Source organism: Cyprinodon tularosa, unplaced genomic scaffold (assembly GCF_016077235.1).
Source record: "Cyprinodon tularosa strain WSP-4 unplaced genomic scaffold, ASM1607723v1 ctg451, whole genome shotgun sequence".
Classification (NCBI taxonomy): Eukaryota; Metazoa; Chordata; class Actinopteri; order Cyprinodontiformes; family Cyprinodontidae; genus Cyprinodon; species Cyprinodon tularosa.
Genome location: NW_024039176.1, coordinates 140235 through 160179, shown reverse-complemented (window position 1 = coordinate 160179; position 19945 = coordinate 140235). Strand labels below are relative to the sequence as shown.

The following is a 19945-nucleotide window of genomic DNA, read 5'->3' as shown; positions in this document are numbered from 1 at the left end:
TAAGTCTATGTTACATACACTTAACCTTTTAATTGGAATTGCCATTTCAAGCAAACATTTTTGGTTTCCTGTAATTTTTAATCTTAGTCTGTTCCTGCTGACAGAACAGGTGAGACTGTGTCCTGTTTATGTGTCACCTTCTTTTATTTTTGTGATTTATGAATTTTGCCCCATTTGTCCTCCATATTCTTCAGGGGTAACATGATTCCAAAAGTCTTATTGTAGACCCTTCTTTAGGAGCCCCTGTTATAGGTCAGGGCATGAACTGGGCCAGCCCAATATATAAACTATCTAAGTGCTACTTGCTTAGGGCCCGGGGGCAACTGAGGCCCCCCAAGAATGATTATGTTAGCATGTATACTAATTTCTACATGTAGTTACAAAAACACACTGTTTGATGCTTAAATTGCATTTTCTTCACCTACAAATGTAGAAATAATTACCTGTACAATCAATAAAATGGTCTTTGGGCCAGATTAACACAGGGATGAGGGAGGACAAGTAAAAACCACCGAGACAAGCTTATCTTTGGCAAAGAGTCTGGTAGAGGGCAGCAGTTTCTCAGATGGAAAACCTTCCACACATCCTAAAGCACAGATGACTCCATTTACTCTGTTACCTGTTACTGAGCTCTACTTTGGGTAGCTCTGTGGATGGAAAGCTTTCCCTGTGATTCTGCCATGCAAAGCTTTTTAAAAACATTTTACTAAGAATCTATGATTATTAATCAAGTCTTCAGATCTATCACAGTAATGTCGATGTCTTTTAAACACTACTGAACTGTGCAACATAAAAGGTTGTCTTAATAAAGGTATTTTGTTTTCAAATGGAGCTTTGTAAGAACTACTTCCATAAAGAACATGCTTGGTGTTTTTTGTTTGATTTGAATGTCTGTTTTCATAGAATTTATTAGAAGCTATTGTATTTGTTTGCTGTTCTAAACACACATTTGTCCACACTGCTGTCTCAGCTCAAACCAGAAATAGGAAACATGAAACTTGTACTTTAAACGAACTACATAGTAGTTAAAGTACAACCAAATGATACAACTAAGACAGTAAATAGACAGTGTTCTTGCAGATCAGCATACCCCCTCAGACCAACATAACCATAGTCAACACGCATGAGCAAGACGTCAGATTCGCGTTTATCTCTTTAGTTTAGTACGAAAAATAGACTAAACTACCTCGATAGGCATTTATATCCTTTAGTCATGTACAAAAAAACAATTTAAGGTCAGATCGCCTTAAAAAAAACAGTAAAAAGTAAGTAATTGAATCATTTTTTGTACATGACTCAAGGGATACACGCCCGTTGAGATAGTTAAGAGTGTATTTTCGTACAAAACTAAAGGGATAAATGGGTATTGACTATGGGTATGCTGGTCTGACAGAATGGCACTCTTAATTACAGCAATCAATATTATATCTTTTGAATTCTATTCAGTTATTGACAGGTAAATGTGTTCAACCTGTCAAGTTACCATGATGCAAAATGAACAAAACACATGAGTTTGAACATATTGGGAAACATTTTATTACTAAAAAGCAATTTGATATTGAAGGTGCTCTTACGGCAGCGTTTCCACAACTATCATTTATTGAAATCACAAGATTGGTTTTACCACTGGATGTAAAGAAAGAAATCAAAAATACAGGAAAGGACAGTTACCTGTGGACTATATATACACAACATATGGGGAAGGGGTGGCAACTGGTGTGGTTTTTACAGGCCAAAATTGTTTGGCTTTAAAAACACACGGCTCATACAGGAGGCACTTGAATGTGAGAGCCTTTAGAGCCAGGATGTAGCCAGAGTCTAGGAGGAGGAAGGAAAACGGTTAAAAACCAAAAACAATCCAGAAATGTAAGATTAATCAACAATTCATGTTCTGCATTTTTTTCCTTCGGTTCAGGTGTTGGTGTGTGAGGGCGTGGGATGATGTTGGTACGGTTTGCTCTTACATGTGGGACACGGGATTTGCAGACACAGAGCATTTACACAGGCTGGCACCACATACGGAGTACAGAAGGTGCACATTCAGAAAGCATGCATTGTCCCACAGGTAGCAATGCAGTGTAAAAAAAAAAAAAAAGTGACGTCTGGTTCTACGACAAAGTTCAACTGCCTGCTGCTTGATGATGTTGATGCAATAGACAAAGTATGTACAGGAATTATAGTTTTATTTCAAACATCTGTAACTCCAGTCCCAGTTAAATAAAGTCTCCCTGCATTTCAGCGTATGAGGGGTAAACCAAATGAAAAAATAAGCGTGGAGAATGGCTACCGTTTCAGTGATCTATTTACAATCCAACACGTAACGTAGAACAGGGAAAAAAAAAAAGACAAAAACATTCTGTAAGTTTGTAGAGGTCAGTGGCCTCGCTGCTGAGTCCCTTACAGAGCTGGTTTAGTGGTTGCGTCTGTCCCCTCGGCTCTCGGAGTGTATGCGGCATTTCAGCTGTTAGATTTTCTCCTGGATAAAGGGGTGCTGCAGAGCCTGGTTAATGCTGATGCGTTTAGCCGGGTCCAGCATCAGCGTGCTCTCCAACAGGTCCTTCAGCTGCATGACCTTCTTCCTCTGGTCCTCAGGCAGTCGCTGACCGCCTATCAGTTCTGCCAGCATGTCTTTGGTGGGGTTGATGGTGCTCATCACAGTCACTTTCTCCTATTGGAACAGACACATGACAGATGTAGCACCTTGTAAAAAACAATGAAGTCTTCATATTTTACATTTTGACACAGATACAAAAAAATGACAAATTTTAATTAAGATTTTGTGCTACAGACCAACATGAAGTGGGTAATTACAGGAAGGGAATTTAACAATTACTCCATAGAAATAAATTTGAAATGAGAATAAAATCCTGTGAACCCAGCTTCCTTCAAACATCAACTAACAAATTTGGTCGTTATGGAAGAAGGAACCCATCAGGAAGTCCTGTTTCCTGCGATTGATGTAGCAGCAAACAGGAGGAAAGATAATATAAAGAGTCAAATCAAACCAAAAACCACACTTCTAAGTCGGCTGATTGCTGTGTTTTTGTCTGTGACTTTCATGCTGATAAACCCACAAGGCCCGACAGAGGGACCATAACAGACATGAGTGATATAAATAACAGCATCATCCAAACACCAGCCTTCCAGTGAAATGATGTGGCAGCACCATGTGCTTGTTGAGCAGGAAGAGTGAGGCTGAACAGGATGATAATGGATGGAGCTAAATACAGGGAACCGTTGGAATAAATCTGTTGAAGCTGAAATGTTTATCTCGCAGCAGGACAACCACCCTAAACACGCCGTCTGGCTTCAGAGGGATGGTTCATGGGTTACAATGGCTCAGGAATGTCAAAGTATGCATTGAGCTGGAAATCTGCAGCTTTACATGGAAACTGAAATTCCATCCAATCAGACCAACCCTAAGCTAGTTTGTTAAGAACTGATCAGAAATATCGACAGACAAAGCAGTGGCAGGTTCCAAGAAGTATTTACAAAATCTTCAGAAAACCATATTTCATATTCAAATGTTGAAACAATGCATGTTAAATATGATGGCCATTATAAACCTTACCTGCACTAAATATCTTTAATACTAGATACTATAAAAGGAAACAGGGTCAATTATGTCAGGAAAAATAATGTAACAAACCTCTGAGGTTTTCAAACATCAATTAATATGATAGTTAATGCAACCGATTGCACTGGATTAATGTAGAGGTGTCAATTAAGTGCGGATCAACATCAATACATATTTATATAATTTTCCTTCTACTTCATTATGCACCAATTAAATTTTAGCAAAATACAAATATATACATTTGTGATTGAAAAGTGACAAAAATGTAATGAAGTTTCTTTCTCTTTAAAAGCATGATAAACATTTCATTGAAGTCGTATCATCATCTTACCCTCTCAGTCACTTTGTCTACTTCAATGTACAGGAAGTTCAAGTTCTGATCGAAGTGCTGGTCTTTGAACAAGCCTTTACGGATCATCTAAAAGGAGAAACCACACGGTTGCATCAGAGAACAGCGTCGCTTCTCACTTCAATAAAGGGATGTGATGCAATGTGTTACCTTGTTGGGCATCTTGCCCTTGAGGTCCATGGCCAGTTTGAGCATGTGATTGTTAGAAGAACCGGGAAGCAGGATTTTGCCGGTGTACAGCTCGTATAAAGTGCAGCCGACGGACCACATGTCGATGCCGTAGTCGTAAGGCTTTCCTATGACTGAAGGAGAAAGTTCAGGTAAAACTGAGAATCAACAGAAACTCAACGTCTGATGGGCCACTGATAGAAAAGGTAAGAAGCTTAAAAGAAATTAATCTCTTATTTCAGCAAAATGTCAGAATACCAGTGGTTCTACATCCTACTTGTTTTTGTTTTTTAATATAGCATATTAGAACATTTTCAAATAATTAAAATAAAACTCTAGAGGTAAAAACTGAAATTGGTCCAACAGACCAATCTGTTATAGCTTCTGTTCTTGCATCACCATAAACTGATTATGTTGTCAGTCCAGGAGCAGTTCTACTGACCCTTTTGGCCCCCATCTAGAACCACCCATCCAGAAAACCTAATCTATTACCTAAACTTGTTAATAATTCCTGCACCATTTATTCTAATATCCAATAAAACCATATGTTGTGTTTTACATGTTGGATCTAACAGTTAGCAGGCGATCAAGGACTTAAATAATCTTACAAACAAGCCAAAAGAGATCCTGAGTTTTTGTGTGAGCTTCCAACATGCCGCATTTAAAAAAAAAACAGAACATATGGTTCTATTGGAGATTAGAAGTTGTATAAATGGCAGAATAATTATTAATGAGTTCAGGTAATTGATAAGGTTTTCTAGATGGGGGCCAACAGGGGCCAGTAGAATTGGTCCTGTACTGACAACAACATCAGTTGATGATGATGTGTGGTAGTGGTGACCTAGTGGTTGGGGCACGGAGCTTGGAATCCTGAGGTTCTGAGTTTGAGCCCCACTCCCACAGACTGCTACTCTGGGTCTCTGAGCAAGACACTTAACCCTACATTGCTCCCCAGGCGTCGCACAATAGCAGCCCACTGCTGCTAGAGGTAAATTTCTCTGATGTGAGATCAATAAATTATTATTCTTAATATTCAAGGAATGGGATGAAAGGAGGTGGATTTTGTGTCGTCATGCGGTGATGACCCATTTTCAGTTGATTGCCAGAAGTCACAAATATTCAGTTTATTAAAAGTTATTAATCATTAGCACCTCATCAAGACGCCGAACTCTTCGAAAAAAGGTACAGACCCACAGCATCACAGATCCTCCACCATACTTATCAGTGAGCTTGCAACTTGAGCTTAGTTTTACTTCCATCAGACCAGAGCCTGAAGTTACACGAAAAGATTTCTGCCACAGTTTTTAATAAAAAAAAATCTCATACTTTAACTCATAACATTAATAGATGTTTTTGATAGTTTTACTGAATATTTTAAACATGAAAAGTTTAGTTTTTGGATTAATTTTTTTAGCATGGTCAGGTTTAATTTAGACTTTGTTGGATCCTGTACTGATATTACCAAGCTCTATACCAAAGGTTTGAATATAAAGTACATTGCATACATTTTAGTATCTTTAATTAAAAATGTGAAACTTACTAATTTCCGGAGCCCTGTAAAACCGGCTGACCAGATATGGTGTGATGTCATTGTCAGCAACATGTGATGCAGATCCAAAGTCGCAGAGCTTCAGGATGGTTTTGGATTCGTTCACCTTTCATAAAAAAAAAATACAATCATAATACAATTATGTTTCATATTTATAGATGCCCGTTTGGAGCATCATAGCAGGCTTTAATTTTGATTATACCAGGATGTTGTCTGGCTTGATGTCAGCATGGAGGATGTTGCATCGTTTGAGCAACTTGAGAGCCAAGAAGAGCTGTTGGCTGTACGAACGCACAGCTTTGATGTGGAGCCCCACGTCTTTGCCGTATTTCTTCAACACCTCTCGCAAATTCATGCTAGAAAAGACAAAGGTCACGGACAATTGAGGTGAGAAATGCTGTAATGTGGGAGGAGAACATGAAAAGCCGGTGCTCAGTACCTTAGGGGCTCGAAAACAAGACAAAGATGTTGCTTGTGGTAGAAGTGGCGGAAAAGGCGAAGGCAGTGGAACTTGTCATCAGGGTCAGCGTCGTTCAGCTTCCTGAGGAACTCTAACTCTTTCAAACCCGTCTTCTGCCTGTTTAGCAAAAAACACACATGGTAGACAGACATTTTTATATTCACCATGAAGACTTCCTGTACATTTTCAGTAGGGCTGGGCATTTAATAGCATTTTCAATACTAGTGTAATTTCACAAAACATAATTTTCAAATTGCAGGGGCTGTCATTTTTGGTTACTTTAGTGTAACTATGAGTAAGTCAAGGAATGATTCACTCACTCTAGGAGGCTGTAATAATAAGAATAAGGTGGGTTTGCAGCCACAGAGAAGGAAAAGAGTTGCAGCTAGTAGCAGAGCCATGCATGCAAATGGAAGTAAGCATTTTCTTTTCACACAACAGCAACAGTTAAGTTCAGTAACAACAAACTCTGGGCAGGCAAGATTTCAAGGTTATAAAAACAAAACATCTACGTGTTTATTGCAATTTGGGTTGAAAAGAATACAAACAAAAATAATTACATTTAGATTTTAGGCAAAACAGCTCAGTTAAAGTTTTCAGGTAAATAATTTATGCTCTTTTTAAGAAGCAAATCTCAAAATTTATAAAACATCTCATCAATATTTTAAAACCTGAAAAGAGATACTAAACATTTTTCAGATTATTTTCATATGAACTGGAAATGGTTTAAAAACCAAAAAATTGTGAGCAAATGCAGGAATCCCAATAGTCTGGTGTTTTCCATCGAAATTTATGAGGTCAAGATCCAATAACTGCAACCCTCCCCAATACAGAGCCCCTTCCATTTTCCCTAAATTTATCCAGGTTTAAAAATATTAAAACCAAATTCCTAACTTTCCCAAACTCCTCAGAAACTCTTTAAACATACATAACTTTAAAGCAGCACAAAAACTATAATTTTTCTTTCCAGTCAAGAAGTGGGACTCACATGAGCTCGTTGTTTCGGATGATCTTGACTGCCACCTCCTGGCCAGCCCTGGCAGTGTCCCTGGCTCTGATCACATTACTAAACACACCTTGGCCTGTGTAGCCGTACACATCATAACGTTTGTCCAGGGTCTCACCGATGTTCACCCCTTGGAAAGAGAAAAAAGCGTTCATGTAACCTGGACTGTTTACCACCTTAAATAAAGATCAGTGCAGTCTACATACGGACAGAAAAATCAGACAAAAGAAATACCAATACTGGTTTGCTCTATGTTGCAGGATTAACTTCAGTCACAAGTATTTTGGATCACTTACTGTAGTATCCCTCAGCATCGGTCCAGTTGTCCCTGAGGTTAGGATTCTCCTTGAAGTCTTTTCCAACACCTGCTGCTCTCATTCTGGCACTCTGCAAAGACAGCAGCAGTAACCTCAATTACAGATGTATCTTTCGCATCTGTTTCTCCCATTTGCCATAGAATATCTTTGCTGTCGTTACTTACATCGAAATGAGCAGCAAACATGTCATCAGACTCTGTAAACATATCGGGGGCTGACGGTTTCTTTGGGTTGGCTGCTGAAACAAACAAAACACCAATCGGAGGAGGTCATCAGTTCCTCGGCCCACATATGATTTAATTTAACAGTATATCTGGAACATGTGTTTGATTAACATACTCTGCAGAGATCAAAACATGCTGCAGGATGCAGACACAACCAGGCTTTGGAAAACAAGCCAGCAACTGAATGAACACATGACAGAGAAAGATATTCCATTAAAATCCCTGCCTCACAATGCTGCATGTTTCAGACAGGCGGCTCCATGTTCTTATAGGACAACCAACCTGGAACACACTGCAGGGAGCTGTTCATACTTATGTGTCTTTATGGATCACGCTGAAAGAAAAGGTAGACCTGTAATGTATTAAGACTTCATCCTTAGAACTTCTTTCCTTTCTAGTTTCTGTATTGGTTACCACCTTAGGGAAACTTTTATTTTCCCCAAGAGGAATAAAGCCAAACATAGTCTAAATGTGGACATTCCTGAGATGGAGCCTTTAGTTTCTTTGATCCTCAAAATGGGAATGTTACCCACTGGAAGCTGGAAATTCCCTGTTACCTTCCCTAAATTATTATGTACTTTATCAAAAGGCTTAACAGTGTAACTTGAAAGAACAGCGAAAAAACAGCGAAAATTCAAGATAGCTGCATCTTCAACTCTATATTTCTATACTTCAAATTTCTTTAAATATATCTTTTTTTTTAAGGGTTGGATGATGAACAGAAATTTTCTAACGAGTGAAAAGTTGTAAATCCAGGTTCAAATCTGAATGTAAATCATTAAAATTTAGTTAAATATCTCTTTGGGAGTTTGTGAACTTTCCACTGGAGCTACACACGGCCGAATGATTGTTTATTCCACTGGCTTTCTATGCCAACAGAAGTTATTTCCAATGGGACTTTACCGTCTTTCTCCTGGGCGATGAGGTTGTGCTTTGCTTTGATGCTGGCCTCGAACGTGTTGAGATTCTCCCTTTCGTACTCCTTGACATCTGCAGCGACTCGCTCCAAGATGTCATCGGGTGAGGGCGATCGGCTACGTGTGCTGCTCTGGGGGCTGTTTGGCTCAGACACCATGTTGTTCTCCTCGTTTGCAGTCTTGTATTTCTGTGTGACACAAAAAGGGAGGAAAGAATGGATCAACCCGAGAAACATGAGCTTTCTCCATTGAAGTACAGAAAATCTTTGGGTAAAGGACATTGTTGACGTCAACAAACCTGGACAATGGCCATGCGCTGCTGACGACGCTGCTCAATAAGAGCTTCTTCATCGATCTCCTCACCTTCAAAGTCTTCCAACCTGCAAACAACAGGAAACAAAGAAATTAGTTCCCTTTCTCAAACAAAAGTTCCAAACTCTAAAAGGCCATTTATACACATGCAGATGTGTCTACAAATTTTTGCATGGAGTCTCCACAAACAGCTGTGCCCAAATGAAAATTTTTCTTACACTGCAGATGCAGTGTCTCATCAAGAACAAGGATTAATACTGAATTATTTTAAATGTAACAAAAGCAGACAGTCTAAGGTCCTGCAGCATCTCAACCCCTCTCTTGTCTCACTGACAATTTTTTTGCTCGTTTTCTGTAAAGCTAGAGGGAACCTGTCCTCATGAGGCCCTGTCAGTATTGAAATGAAGGCTTTCTTTATGATCAGGGTTCTCACCAGAATAATTTAGCGAAGCAGGTCAGAATGCGGAAATTGTTCCCCTTAATTTTGGCAAATATACACTAGGTTTTTAATCAATTAATCGACCCCAAGACAATTCGAATACCAGGACTCTATTATAATAATTATTAGTAGCTGCTCAACAGAGTATAATATCATTACTACACAAAACAGAATTTGGGACTGCCCAACTTCAGCAAAATAAAACTCAAAATACAGAGCCTTTCAACGGTTTATGTAATCCTTAACCTTCTTCACATTTTGCAACCACAAACTTCCCTTAACTGTAGGATTATATGTCATAACTCAAAATTAAATGGTTCATTGTGAAGTAGAAGAAACCTAGGCTTAATTTTTAATGCCTTAATATAATAAAAACATAAAAAGTGCGATCTGCATGTATTTAGCCCTGAGAAAATACTCTGTCACATTAGTTTCTGCTTACTGATTACTGATTAGTCTTTATCTGCCATTTACGCACATAAAAATAGAAAACTTCTTTCTCCATTCCAGTATTGCAGCTTTCAGAATTGGCAGATATGGACCTGATACAATATTAACACGAATAAAACCAGCTTTTATGACCCATTTGATACTGGAGAATATGAGGAAAGGCTTGACTAAGTAATATATTACAAAAACTGGCAACGAATGTGAGCAACAAAAGGTTTGAAAACATCTGACGGTTGTAGAATTAACTGGTGAGTTACAGAAACTTTTAACAGAAGCAGGGTGTTTACTTCAGCATGAAATTATCTGATACTTTAAATGCCAGCTGATAAAATCCGATATAAGTTTTTTGGCTGATATCAAAATGATATTCGATATTGGATTGCCACATCCTTTTCGTATAGCATATGTCTCTGAACACCTCTTTTCCAGTCTTACCACAGATTCTTATTCGGATTTTTCTCTGTACCTTGACTGGAATAAATTTGGCCTCATTAGACTCAAGTCTGAGGTTAAGCACACATTATTATGGCTTATAAGTATTTATTGGGAAATACCTTTAAAAACACTGCACAGTTTTAGGACAGTGTAATATAGCATATTTAACTAATCACAAAGACTTTTCTGACTCACATTTCATCGTCTGAGGACTCTTGGTCAAGTTTCATCCCCTCTGAAAGGCTTCCTTTAAACTTATCTTCATCTCGGCTACGCCGTCTTCTCCTCTCTCGATCCCTCGAAGTTGAGCGCCGATACTGACGGAGTCTTCCATACCTGTCTCTCTCACCAGACCTATAATTTCAGCATGGACAGATTTAGTTATTAAAACAAGATCACATCAGCAAATGGGGAAAAAAAGATGACAAATCTTCTGGTTTTGCGAGACACAAAGTAACATTTTCTACCAAAGAGGATGGGTTCTAAGTAAATACATGAGCCTCAATCACCTGCGTCTAAGTGGAGACCTGCTTCGCCTTCGGGGTGAGGAGCGAGAGCGTCGTGGTGGTGAAGGAGACCTCCTTCTTAGAGGGGAGCGGCTAATTCTGCGACGGGAAGCAGACCTGGGACTCTTCTCCCTCGATCTGTCTCTGAGTAGTCCGCCGTCAGCTCGAGATCGCTTTCTGCACAGGAAAATACATCATTGACTCATTTCTGTTGACTGTTTACTGTCCTTTTGCTTTCAGTAAGATTTTAAATAATGAAAAAGGCCTTGGCTTTAATATGTTTTAATTTTGAAAAACAAATAAAAGAAACACCGTTGGCAAATAATTTGTTTTAATTTAGTGCTTCTTGGTGCCAAAAGTCAGATTATAATAAAATAATGTCTATTAAACTGATTTAAAATGCTCAAATGTCACAAAAAATCAAACAGTATATCACAGTCATAATTTAAATATCCATGAAAATCATTCAATTAAGAGATGGATCTTTTTAGTATTCACCTATAACAGACATCATATATATTACAGAAATTAAAATTACTTAATACGCAAGTAAAATTATTGTGGGACTAATTTATTTTTTTAGGTTTGATTATTGTAGTGTACAGGTAAATCCAAATCTTATTTTAAAATCATTATAAAGACTTAAATGTAAATTTTTACTCCATCTTTTTTTACGATTAATTTCCCTTTGATTCAGCTGTACAACAGCACTCTGAGGCAGTTCTTCAGAAATGACTTTGTGGTATCGAAGACTGAGATATTACACCAGTAGCCTTGCTCCTGGATGGTTTCAATCATTCTGTAACATTTAAAGCTTGGGTAGTATTTCTATAAATAAAACATAATGCAACTGAAATGCAACAGTATTTGTACAAAGTTGCAAAACATATAGGTTTTATTTTTTTAACTGCATCAGTTTAAAAGTATGTGTTGCCAAAAAGTCATTTTTTTCAAGATACTAAAGAAAAGTAATGCAATTATAGTGTTCTGTATGTGGGAATGGACCTATGCAGCTTTAACCAACCTCACAGGTGAGTCCTGCCTCTCTGCCTCCCTCCTCCTGGCTTCTGGCGAGCGGCTGCGTGCTCTCCTAGGCGGGGACCTTCTGGATGGAGAATGTTTAGTCCTGTCTGAGGCACTAGCAGAGGTGTGGTGGCCATCTCTGTGGCGGGGGGAAGCGCTGTGTTTCCTTGTCGGGCTGTGGGGCCCTCGTCTATGAGGAGATCGGTTCTCTTTTCCCAGTGAGGTGTCCTTAGATGGGGATTTCGCAGGCCGCTTGTCCCGGTCCGCTTCTGATCGACTCGGCCGTTCTCGTACAGGTGATCTAGACCGTCTGCTCGGTCTCTCTTGGTTTGGTCTGTCTTCTCGCTGCGGAGAAGAACGTTTGTCAGAGCGACTGACTTTTTGTTCATTCCTTACGCTGGGAGAATTAGACCTCCTTTTCTCCTTAAAGCGATCTGTGCTGCCTGACTGTTTTCTGTACTTTGATCTGCTCCTCACGCGCCCTCGGTCTTTAACAGCAGCTTCTTTGCTGCTTTTGGTACCCTTTTCAGGCTTAGTCTCCTTGGTGGGTTTTTCTGCAGACTTACTCCGACTGCGACGCTTAGAACTAGCTTTGCTGCCATCCGTTGAGTCTTTTCTAGATTTCACGCTTTTTTCCCCTCTGGGGGATACAAGTTTACCTGAGCTGCCTCTTGGACGCTGTTCTCCATTTCTAAACCTTGCATCCCCGTCCTCCTCAGACCCAGAGTTATAACCCTGAAGGATCAAACCCATGCCAGACTGAACCTTTCCCTCCATCAGCTGGCTGTCAAGTTCAGCTTTGATCATAGCCCTCTGTTTCTCCAGATCCTCCAACACGGCTCGGTCATCCAGACTGGGATTTCCCGAGGATGGAGAAGATTCCAACTTCCTGTTGCTAGCAGAGCCAAAGGAGACATCCCCGGTGGGCGAGGATGTCTCTTTGCGTTTGTGTTTCCGACGTTTGTGACGATGCTTGCGTTTGCGCTCCTTGTCCTCCTCGGATGCATGCTTGTGTTTTTTGTGCTTGCTGCGATGCTTGTGTTTTTTCCTCTTGTGTTTCCCGCTGCTGCTGCTGTGATGTTTGGACCCTTCCTCAGTCTTCTCACCGTTGGTTCCAGCCTGCTCCTGCTCCTGGTTTGGAACAATAAAGGAATAAAACTTAGCAGTAAGACCAGGAACAGAGTCTTAACTTGTAATCTTTAGAAGAAAAACATAATCTATCCATTATCAATATCTTAATTTTCCAAGTTAACATTTTTGTTTTTAATAGGGCGGACTAAACTTCAACATTCAAACTGAGACAACAGCAAAGAAACCGCATCTAAGCTTTAATTTATTACTGGAACCTAATTTTGTCTAAATCTATTCAATTTAATAAACAAATTAATATAGCTTATTTAGAAACAAGGTAGTAGAGGGAATGTTTGAACTTAAGATGTGAATAAATTGCCAAAAATAGTTAAAAAACCTTCAGTGATTGATAATATTGTAAGACAGGCTTATTTATTATTAAAATGTAATATTTTGTCATGCTACTGCCTCAAACTTCAATAAATATTTTGGTAGATTTTATATGCCGTTATAATGGTGACGTTGAAGGAAAAAGGTTTCAAGCTTCTCTACACACCTTACTAAGACACTAGAAAAGGGTTTTGTATTCAGTCTCTTTCAGTGCTATACTATTAATAAGGCTACCACCTGCTTTAGAGCTCATTCAACAGATGCCAACATTAAAATTTTTTTTATTTGTCAGTTACAGAAACAGACATTAAAAAACAAATTTTTTCGTTGGCTGTAAAGTAATAAAATGGGATAATGTTCAAGGAATAATTCTTAAGGCAATGTACAAAAACCAAGGTGAGAGATCATTAAACAACAGAAGAAGAGGGGAGAAAGAGTACGCAAGGAAAAATAAAATTAAACATTTAATAAAAAAGTTCAAACCCAAACCAGCATTTTTTTAAACACTTTGTTTTTACCTCTTCACCCTCTTCTTCCGACAAGTCTCCGCTGTCTTCATTTCCACTTCTGTCATGTGTTTCCAGGTCTTGCTTTCTGTTTGAAAATGATAAAAAGGAAAATGCTGAAAAGAAGATGTTCCCCAAGACTGTCTAAAAAGAATCTACTTCAAATTAGGGTCAAGAATATGTTGACCAAAGTTTTTGGACAGGTCCAAAACCATGGCAGGAATGTAACAAACCGGTCCTGCTGGGCTAGGGAGGATTTTAGTTTTCCTTTGAAATACCGCTAGAATAGTAGGCATTTGAAACCGAAGTTTAACATTTAAACCATTTCAATTTTACAATTTCAAGAAATCCAGACGATGCTCAATTTCAAAGACAAAAACACTTCAATCATATATAGTAATGTATGAAAGGTGCAACTTCTCATTTCTTCCAGAGCACGATCCTCACCCTGGCCAAAGCTGTACTCTTACATATAGCATAACTACACATCTTATGACATAAAAATCTACATTTGTTTTCCCCAGTTTAAGTGGGCAAAATCACTTAAACAAAACATGAACCAATGGAAATTGCTGCTCTAATCTCTAATGACTTTAATAATCCATGTAACTTGCTATGATCATAATGATATAACATATTTTGTGGCCTAGACGTGCACATCTGTTGTTGGTCACAGTGATGCTCGGTGTACTTGTAAGTGTGCTCAGAAACAAAAAACATTATAGGGAACATTGGTCCCATAGCTCTGACACTTTTTTGGTGTTGTGGGCCACATGATGGAGAATAAGTCTGACGTAGTGACACATGCCTGCTATCAAGTGTGTCTTTGTTACTGTTAAAAACAGACTTATTATTTTCGAGAAGAAGAAAAAAACAACAGCTATGAGTCATGTTGGAACTGATGCAGTTTAGGTTGTGCTTTATTCACACCATCCTTATGTATATTTTCAGAAACTAGAAGATGTTGTCTTCCAAATGTGTATCACTTGAGTAAATTGGCCTTACAGCTCCTTCGTTTGCATTATTCCCCAAGCCATTGCCCCCCCCAACTCCGACCTGCACTGTCGTCACTTTACACCTGTTTGCACTATCCCCCCCCCACAATCTGTGCCAGTACTGTTTACATTTCCTTTTCACTGTTTACATTTCCTTTTAATATATTTATATATATTTTTTGTAACTGTTTACATTTCCTTTTCCTTTTAATATATTTATATATATTTTTTTTTTTATTTCACGGTAGCTGTTATGGAAGTCCCAAATCTCATTGTATCTGTCGCAGAATATAATGACAATAAAGGCTTTTTGACTTTTGACTTTGACTTAGTTATTTGCTTTTACATTTGAGTACACAAAAAGGCAAGTATTACATAGAATGAGGTGGATGTTATTGCGTTTTATATGGACATATTAGCATTAAAACTCAATAGCTTCCAGGTCATGTGATATATTGACTCAAACTCTGTTTTGGATCACAGTAAATCACTGGTTTTAAAAGTTATGCCTTATAATTTTGGATTTCAAATTTGTCATTACTTGTAATTTATTTTTATATGAAAATAACATTTTACCCCGGTATCTTTCAGGTCATGTGATCAAATGACTCAAAATCAGTGTTGGATCATAGTACTGCTATGGCTTCAAGAGTTAGGGCTTTTGTTTTTTTGCATTTCAAATAACCAAATATTTTTATTAACTTTTATCTAAAAATATTATATCTCATCAACTTAAAATTACCAATACATTCCTTATAATACAGGAAAGCTAACTTGACAGCACTTTTCACATTGGAGCTGTCATTGTGAAAAGCATGCAAAAAAAATCCTTCAAAAACGTAAAAAGACTAGCATTGTAACTTAACATAACATTGTGCAGATACACTGCAATTAATCCGCTTCCTGTTCAGAACATACTTGAATGAAAAACAATAGTAATCATAATCCGAACCACCATAAACCCAGATATAACCGTTGGATTACGCAATGTTCCTGCTTCAATCTCAAACTAAAACGACGATGACATAAGTGGCACCAGTAACAGTGAACAATAAATGTACTGTCATGACAACTTTGTTTGCTAACCCTTCCTCTGACCCAGACCGCCGAGGCTGTTTCATTAGCATGCTAACGTTATGCTAACGTCTTTAACGGTTAGAATTAGCAAGCTAAATGAACACAGCTAACATACGATAATGAGTTTAAAAAAAAAATAGTATAAAATGTATTTTCCGCACGTGAGCGTCTGCAGACACATCAGCGAAACAAACGCAGATGAGTACAGTAAACGTACACGTTCGAATGGTGAGTTTAGGAAAACTTCGTTCTAGCTAAGCTAAGAGCATTAGCCGGTTAGCTTCAGCGATTAGCATGCTCCGGTAACAACGTGAGCCTGCGTCTGTTCCCTTCTCCCATTTAAAATTGTTCGCTTTTTTTTACCTGAGTATTATAAAATGCGAACGTCCTCTAGCCATACATATAAATTAATTTAAATGCAAAAACTTACACGTGCTCGTTTCCATTATTCATTCTACTGGACATGATGTCCATCTCAACGTCAGCCATTTTGCTCAGCCAAGCAGGTTCTTCTTCGGCAATCAGAAACACGATGTTTCCATGACTCCGCTCTGCCTCCCGACTGTTGGCGTTCAGACGAACTGAGCATCGAGTTCAGTCCATTTTTTGTCCAGCAGGGGGCACCCTTCTCTAAATTACAGGTTTCAGCTACTCATTACTGAGAAAGTAGACGAGAATGTTGAACAGAACAGAATAGAATAGAATAGAATAGAATAGAATAGAATAGAATAGAATAGAATAGAATAGACAATCCCTTTATTGTCCTACAATGGAAGAATTCTGATGTTTACAGCAGCAAAAAGATTGTAGATAAAAATGGTCACACAAATGTGGACCTTAGAAAAATGTATATGAATAACATAATAGAATGCTGCACTGTAAAGTGTTTTAACAACATAAATACTTTGCACCTGGATGTACCAGTATAACCAATATACATCTATGGAGATTTTTGTAGTAATGAATATTTAAAAATAGCAGCAACATCAGAGATGTGCAAAAAATGACAGCAGCATGTTATTTCACTGAATAAAGTGGAAAATATGCAAAATCAGCATAACTGTAACTACTTTTTGAGGTTGTTGGGAACAGTGGTGGTTATTATAGAGTCTTAAGGCGGCAGAGAGGAAGGATCTGTGATAACGCTCTCTGGTGCATTTAGGGTGCAGCAGTCTGAAGGAGCTCTCCAGTTCTGAAACAGCTGCATGCATGGGGTGGGAGACATTATCCAACAGAGATGTTAATTTAGTCAGGATTCTTTTGTGTCCCACCTCAAGTGAGATGACATGATCAAAATCTGAGTCCCTGTGAGAGAAGCTATTTTGTTCTTTTCTTATTTTATTCAGATTTTTTTGTAAATTGTCTTGGACATAGTCTGCATGCACTCCCTATTTGCCGAAGATGTGTATTCAGAGATAATACATATTACTAAAGGAAACAAATAAAGCAACAAATTATTTGGATTCAAGTTTTGCATTGTTGAGTTTAAGAAATTATAATTCAGAAAGCCAGCCATAGGTTTTATTAGAAATATTGCATACGTTATCCGTAATACAAAGAATGGGTTAAACGAAAATAATTCTATTGTTACAAGCGCCATCTATGGTTTCCATGTACAGACGGCAGTGCAGGACAACAGGAAGTTCAATGCGCCATATTCATCACCTCCTGGAACATAAGGCTTTGACTGTAATGGAGAGGACAAAAAAATCCAGTTCTCTATAATTGAATAAGTGAGTTATTTTGGTTGCTCCGTTATTCAGGGGATACAGCAAATTATTACCAATTACACACATATTTGGTATGCCTGTCCTGATACAGCAGGGAGTTCAACCTATGTCATGGACACAGGCATAACATGCTTTACCAATGAGGGACAACCTGATTTCTCTGCAAAACACAGCGAAGAAAAAAAAGTATAGATTACACTTTTGTCATTGTATTAAAGTATAAATGAAAAGGCTGTTTGTCGCAGCAGGCCTGCTAACATTTGGGAAAGGCCCTAATGGCTGCTTGGCGTAGCAGTAGAGAGGGAGCAAATGTAGAATAGAATAGAATAGAATAGAATAGAATAGAATAGAATAGAATAGAATAGAATAGAATAGAATAGAATAGAATAGAATAGAATATAAACTTTATCCCTGAGGGGCAATTCCACTGCTTAAAGCAGGCAAACATAAAAAACAAAAACAACCAAGCTTGTAACATCAATACTATGACAATAAAGTCAGAATTTCCATAGGGATTAAAATCACATTACTATCTATATTAACATTATTATGTAAATGTATTTACATATTTATGAATGCAAATTAAAAACAAGGAGCTACTTACAGACGTATAGATTCATGTATGTATGTATGTATGTATGTATGTATGTATGTATGTATGTATGTATGTATGTATGTATGTATGTATGTATGTATGTATGTATGTATGTATGTATGTATGTATGTATGTATGTATGTATGTATGTATGTATGTATGTATGTATGTATGTATGTATGTATGTTATATGAACGATAAAAGCAGTTTATCATGCTGAGTTATCTAGAGTATAATTATTAATGCAGCAGTCCTGGCTTAATTTCCTGACCTTAAGACCTTTGCTTCTTCTTTCCTCATTCTCCCTCTACAATTTACTGTCTAGTGAACTGTAAATATCAGGCCCTAGTGCCAAAAAGAAAGAATTACCCTCATATCATTTGCTTCATTATTGTGCTCTTTGCATATTTGTACAGCTGGGGTGACTGAACCAGCCCTTCAGGGTTTCAATTTTATTTAAACTCTTGTGAGGGGGAGATATTAAAAAAAACAGCAGCAAAAAATGTTGCTATCCCTCCTAACATTGTCTCAAGGAAAAAAATTTAATTCATAACAATTGCTTACAATATTTGCTGAGACTCTAAACTTTTAGCATTTAATATTCTTGCATTTTTTCCAAAGAGGGCACTGTGGCCATATCTGTTCACAGTGGTTGTAAGATAATAATGACTTATGATCAGGAGTTGTTAGGGTTTTAGGAAAAGCATAGAAGGGGATGGAAAAGTCTGAAACCTTAGCAAAAAGCAAGAGCTAAAGTGAGGTTGTTGGGTTTAGCAGAACCACAGGATGGCCCTGTGGGTCAGTTACTGAATCATGTTTATTCCTCCATGTGCACCATTGCTGTCCACAGCAAAAGCGATGACGTAAGTCAGTTTTTCTTTATTATTCTCTCTCTTCTTGCACAGCTTTAAGCTAAATTCATTCTAAGGAAAACCCATCAGAAAGAAATGTGTTGCTAAGGAAAGAAACTTAAGCAGCACAGTGTCAGAGTTAGCACTGTTGCCTTGTAAGCACAAGCAGCACCATCAGGTTCTGCAATAACATTTCCCCTGCTGCCATTAAGCTTTTGAACTGTTAAACTCTAAACTGGACTCTGCATCTCACTCTTAACATCCTTTTGCACTAGCAATGTGGCTGAAACTTTTATAATCCTTTTAAATAAGACACAAATCAATGGTCTACTGCATTTTGAACCATTTTAATTTGCACTGCACTGAACCTTTCAATAGTAATACTCCTTTGCACCACTATTTTTTCAGCTGGTTTTACTTTACTCCTATATTGATAACATGATGATCACTGCTGCACTTTATAAATGGTAATGCTCATTTCACTGTTGTAAGCTGTAGGCAACATCATTTCTTTATTGTCAATTTGTATACACTGAATGTATACAAATTGACAATAAAAAAATAAAGTCTAAGTCACTAAGCAGTCTGAAGCAAAAAAGAAAACAGCAAAAGAAAAAAAAGAAACATTTGAGCCTTATTAGACTAAATGCAATCACAAATTCCTCTTACAGAGATGTTTTGAACAACTATCAGGAAGTTTCTGTCTTCGACTTTTAGCAGGACAATTATCAAAAACATTTGGCGAAATCCTCACAAAAAACATTTGACAATGGCTAAAATAGCCTATTTCAGTCCTCAGACGTGCATTCTCCACAAGACACCTTACATTAGCTGAAGAAAAGAGAGACAGAGAGGATATAGCATTCAAAGTGAAGAAAAATTATTGTAATAAAAAATATATATATAATTTTAACATTCTACATAATTCAATATTTAAAAAAGAAAAGAAAAAGATTTAAAAAAAGGTTAGATCTCTTTTCCCAATAATTTAAACAGTT

The 19945-nt window shown here is 37.8% G+C and overlaps 1 protein-coding gene across 2 annotated transcripts; it reads right to left on the bottom strand.

The window, feature by feature from the left end:
- Nucleotides 1-1512: 1512 nt before the first annotated feature.
- prpf4bb (pre-mRNA processing factor 4Bb) lies at nt 1513-16341 on the bottom strand. 2 transcript variants are annotated; one of them, XM_038300587.1, is made up of 16 exons: nt 16202-16341; nt 13712-13787; nt 11734-12863; nt 10713-10886; nt 10399-10557; nt 8866-8947; nt 8554-8755; nt 7591-7664; nt 7406-7496; nt 7092-7239; nt 6083-6220; nt 5846-5999; nt 5635-5749; nt 4077-4228; nt 3909-3995; nt 1513-2668 (listed from the first exon to the last, which is right to left on the bottom strand). In XM_038300587.1, the coding sequence occupies exons 1-16, from the start codon at nt 16258-16260 to the stop codon at nt 2465-2467; spliced, it is 3045 nt and encodes a 1014-aa protein (XP_038156515.1). In that variant the 5' UTR covers nt 16261-16341; the 3' UTR covers nt 1513-2464. The 2 variants fall into 2 exon arrangements, with proteins under 2 accessions (XP_038156515.1, XP_038156516.1); XM_038300588.1 differs by having other exon boundaries at nt 2465-2668; nt 7591-7661.
- Nucleotides 16342-19945: the final 3604 nt, after the last annotated feature.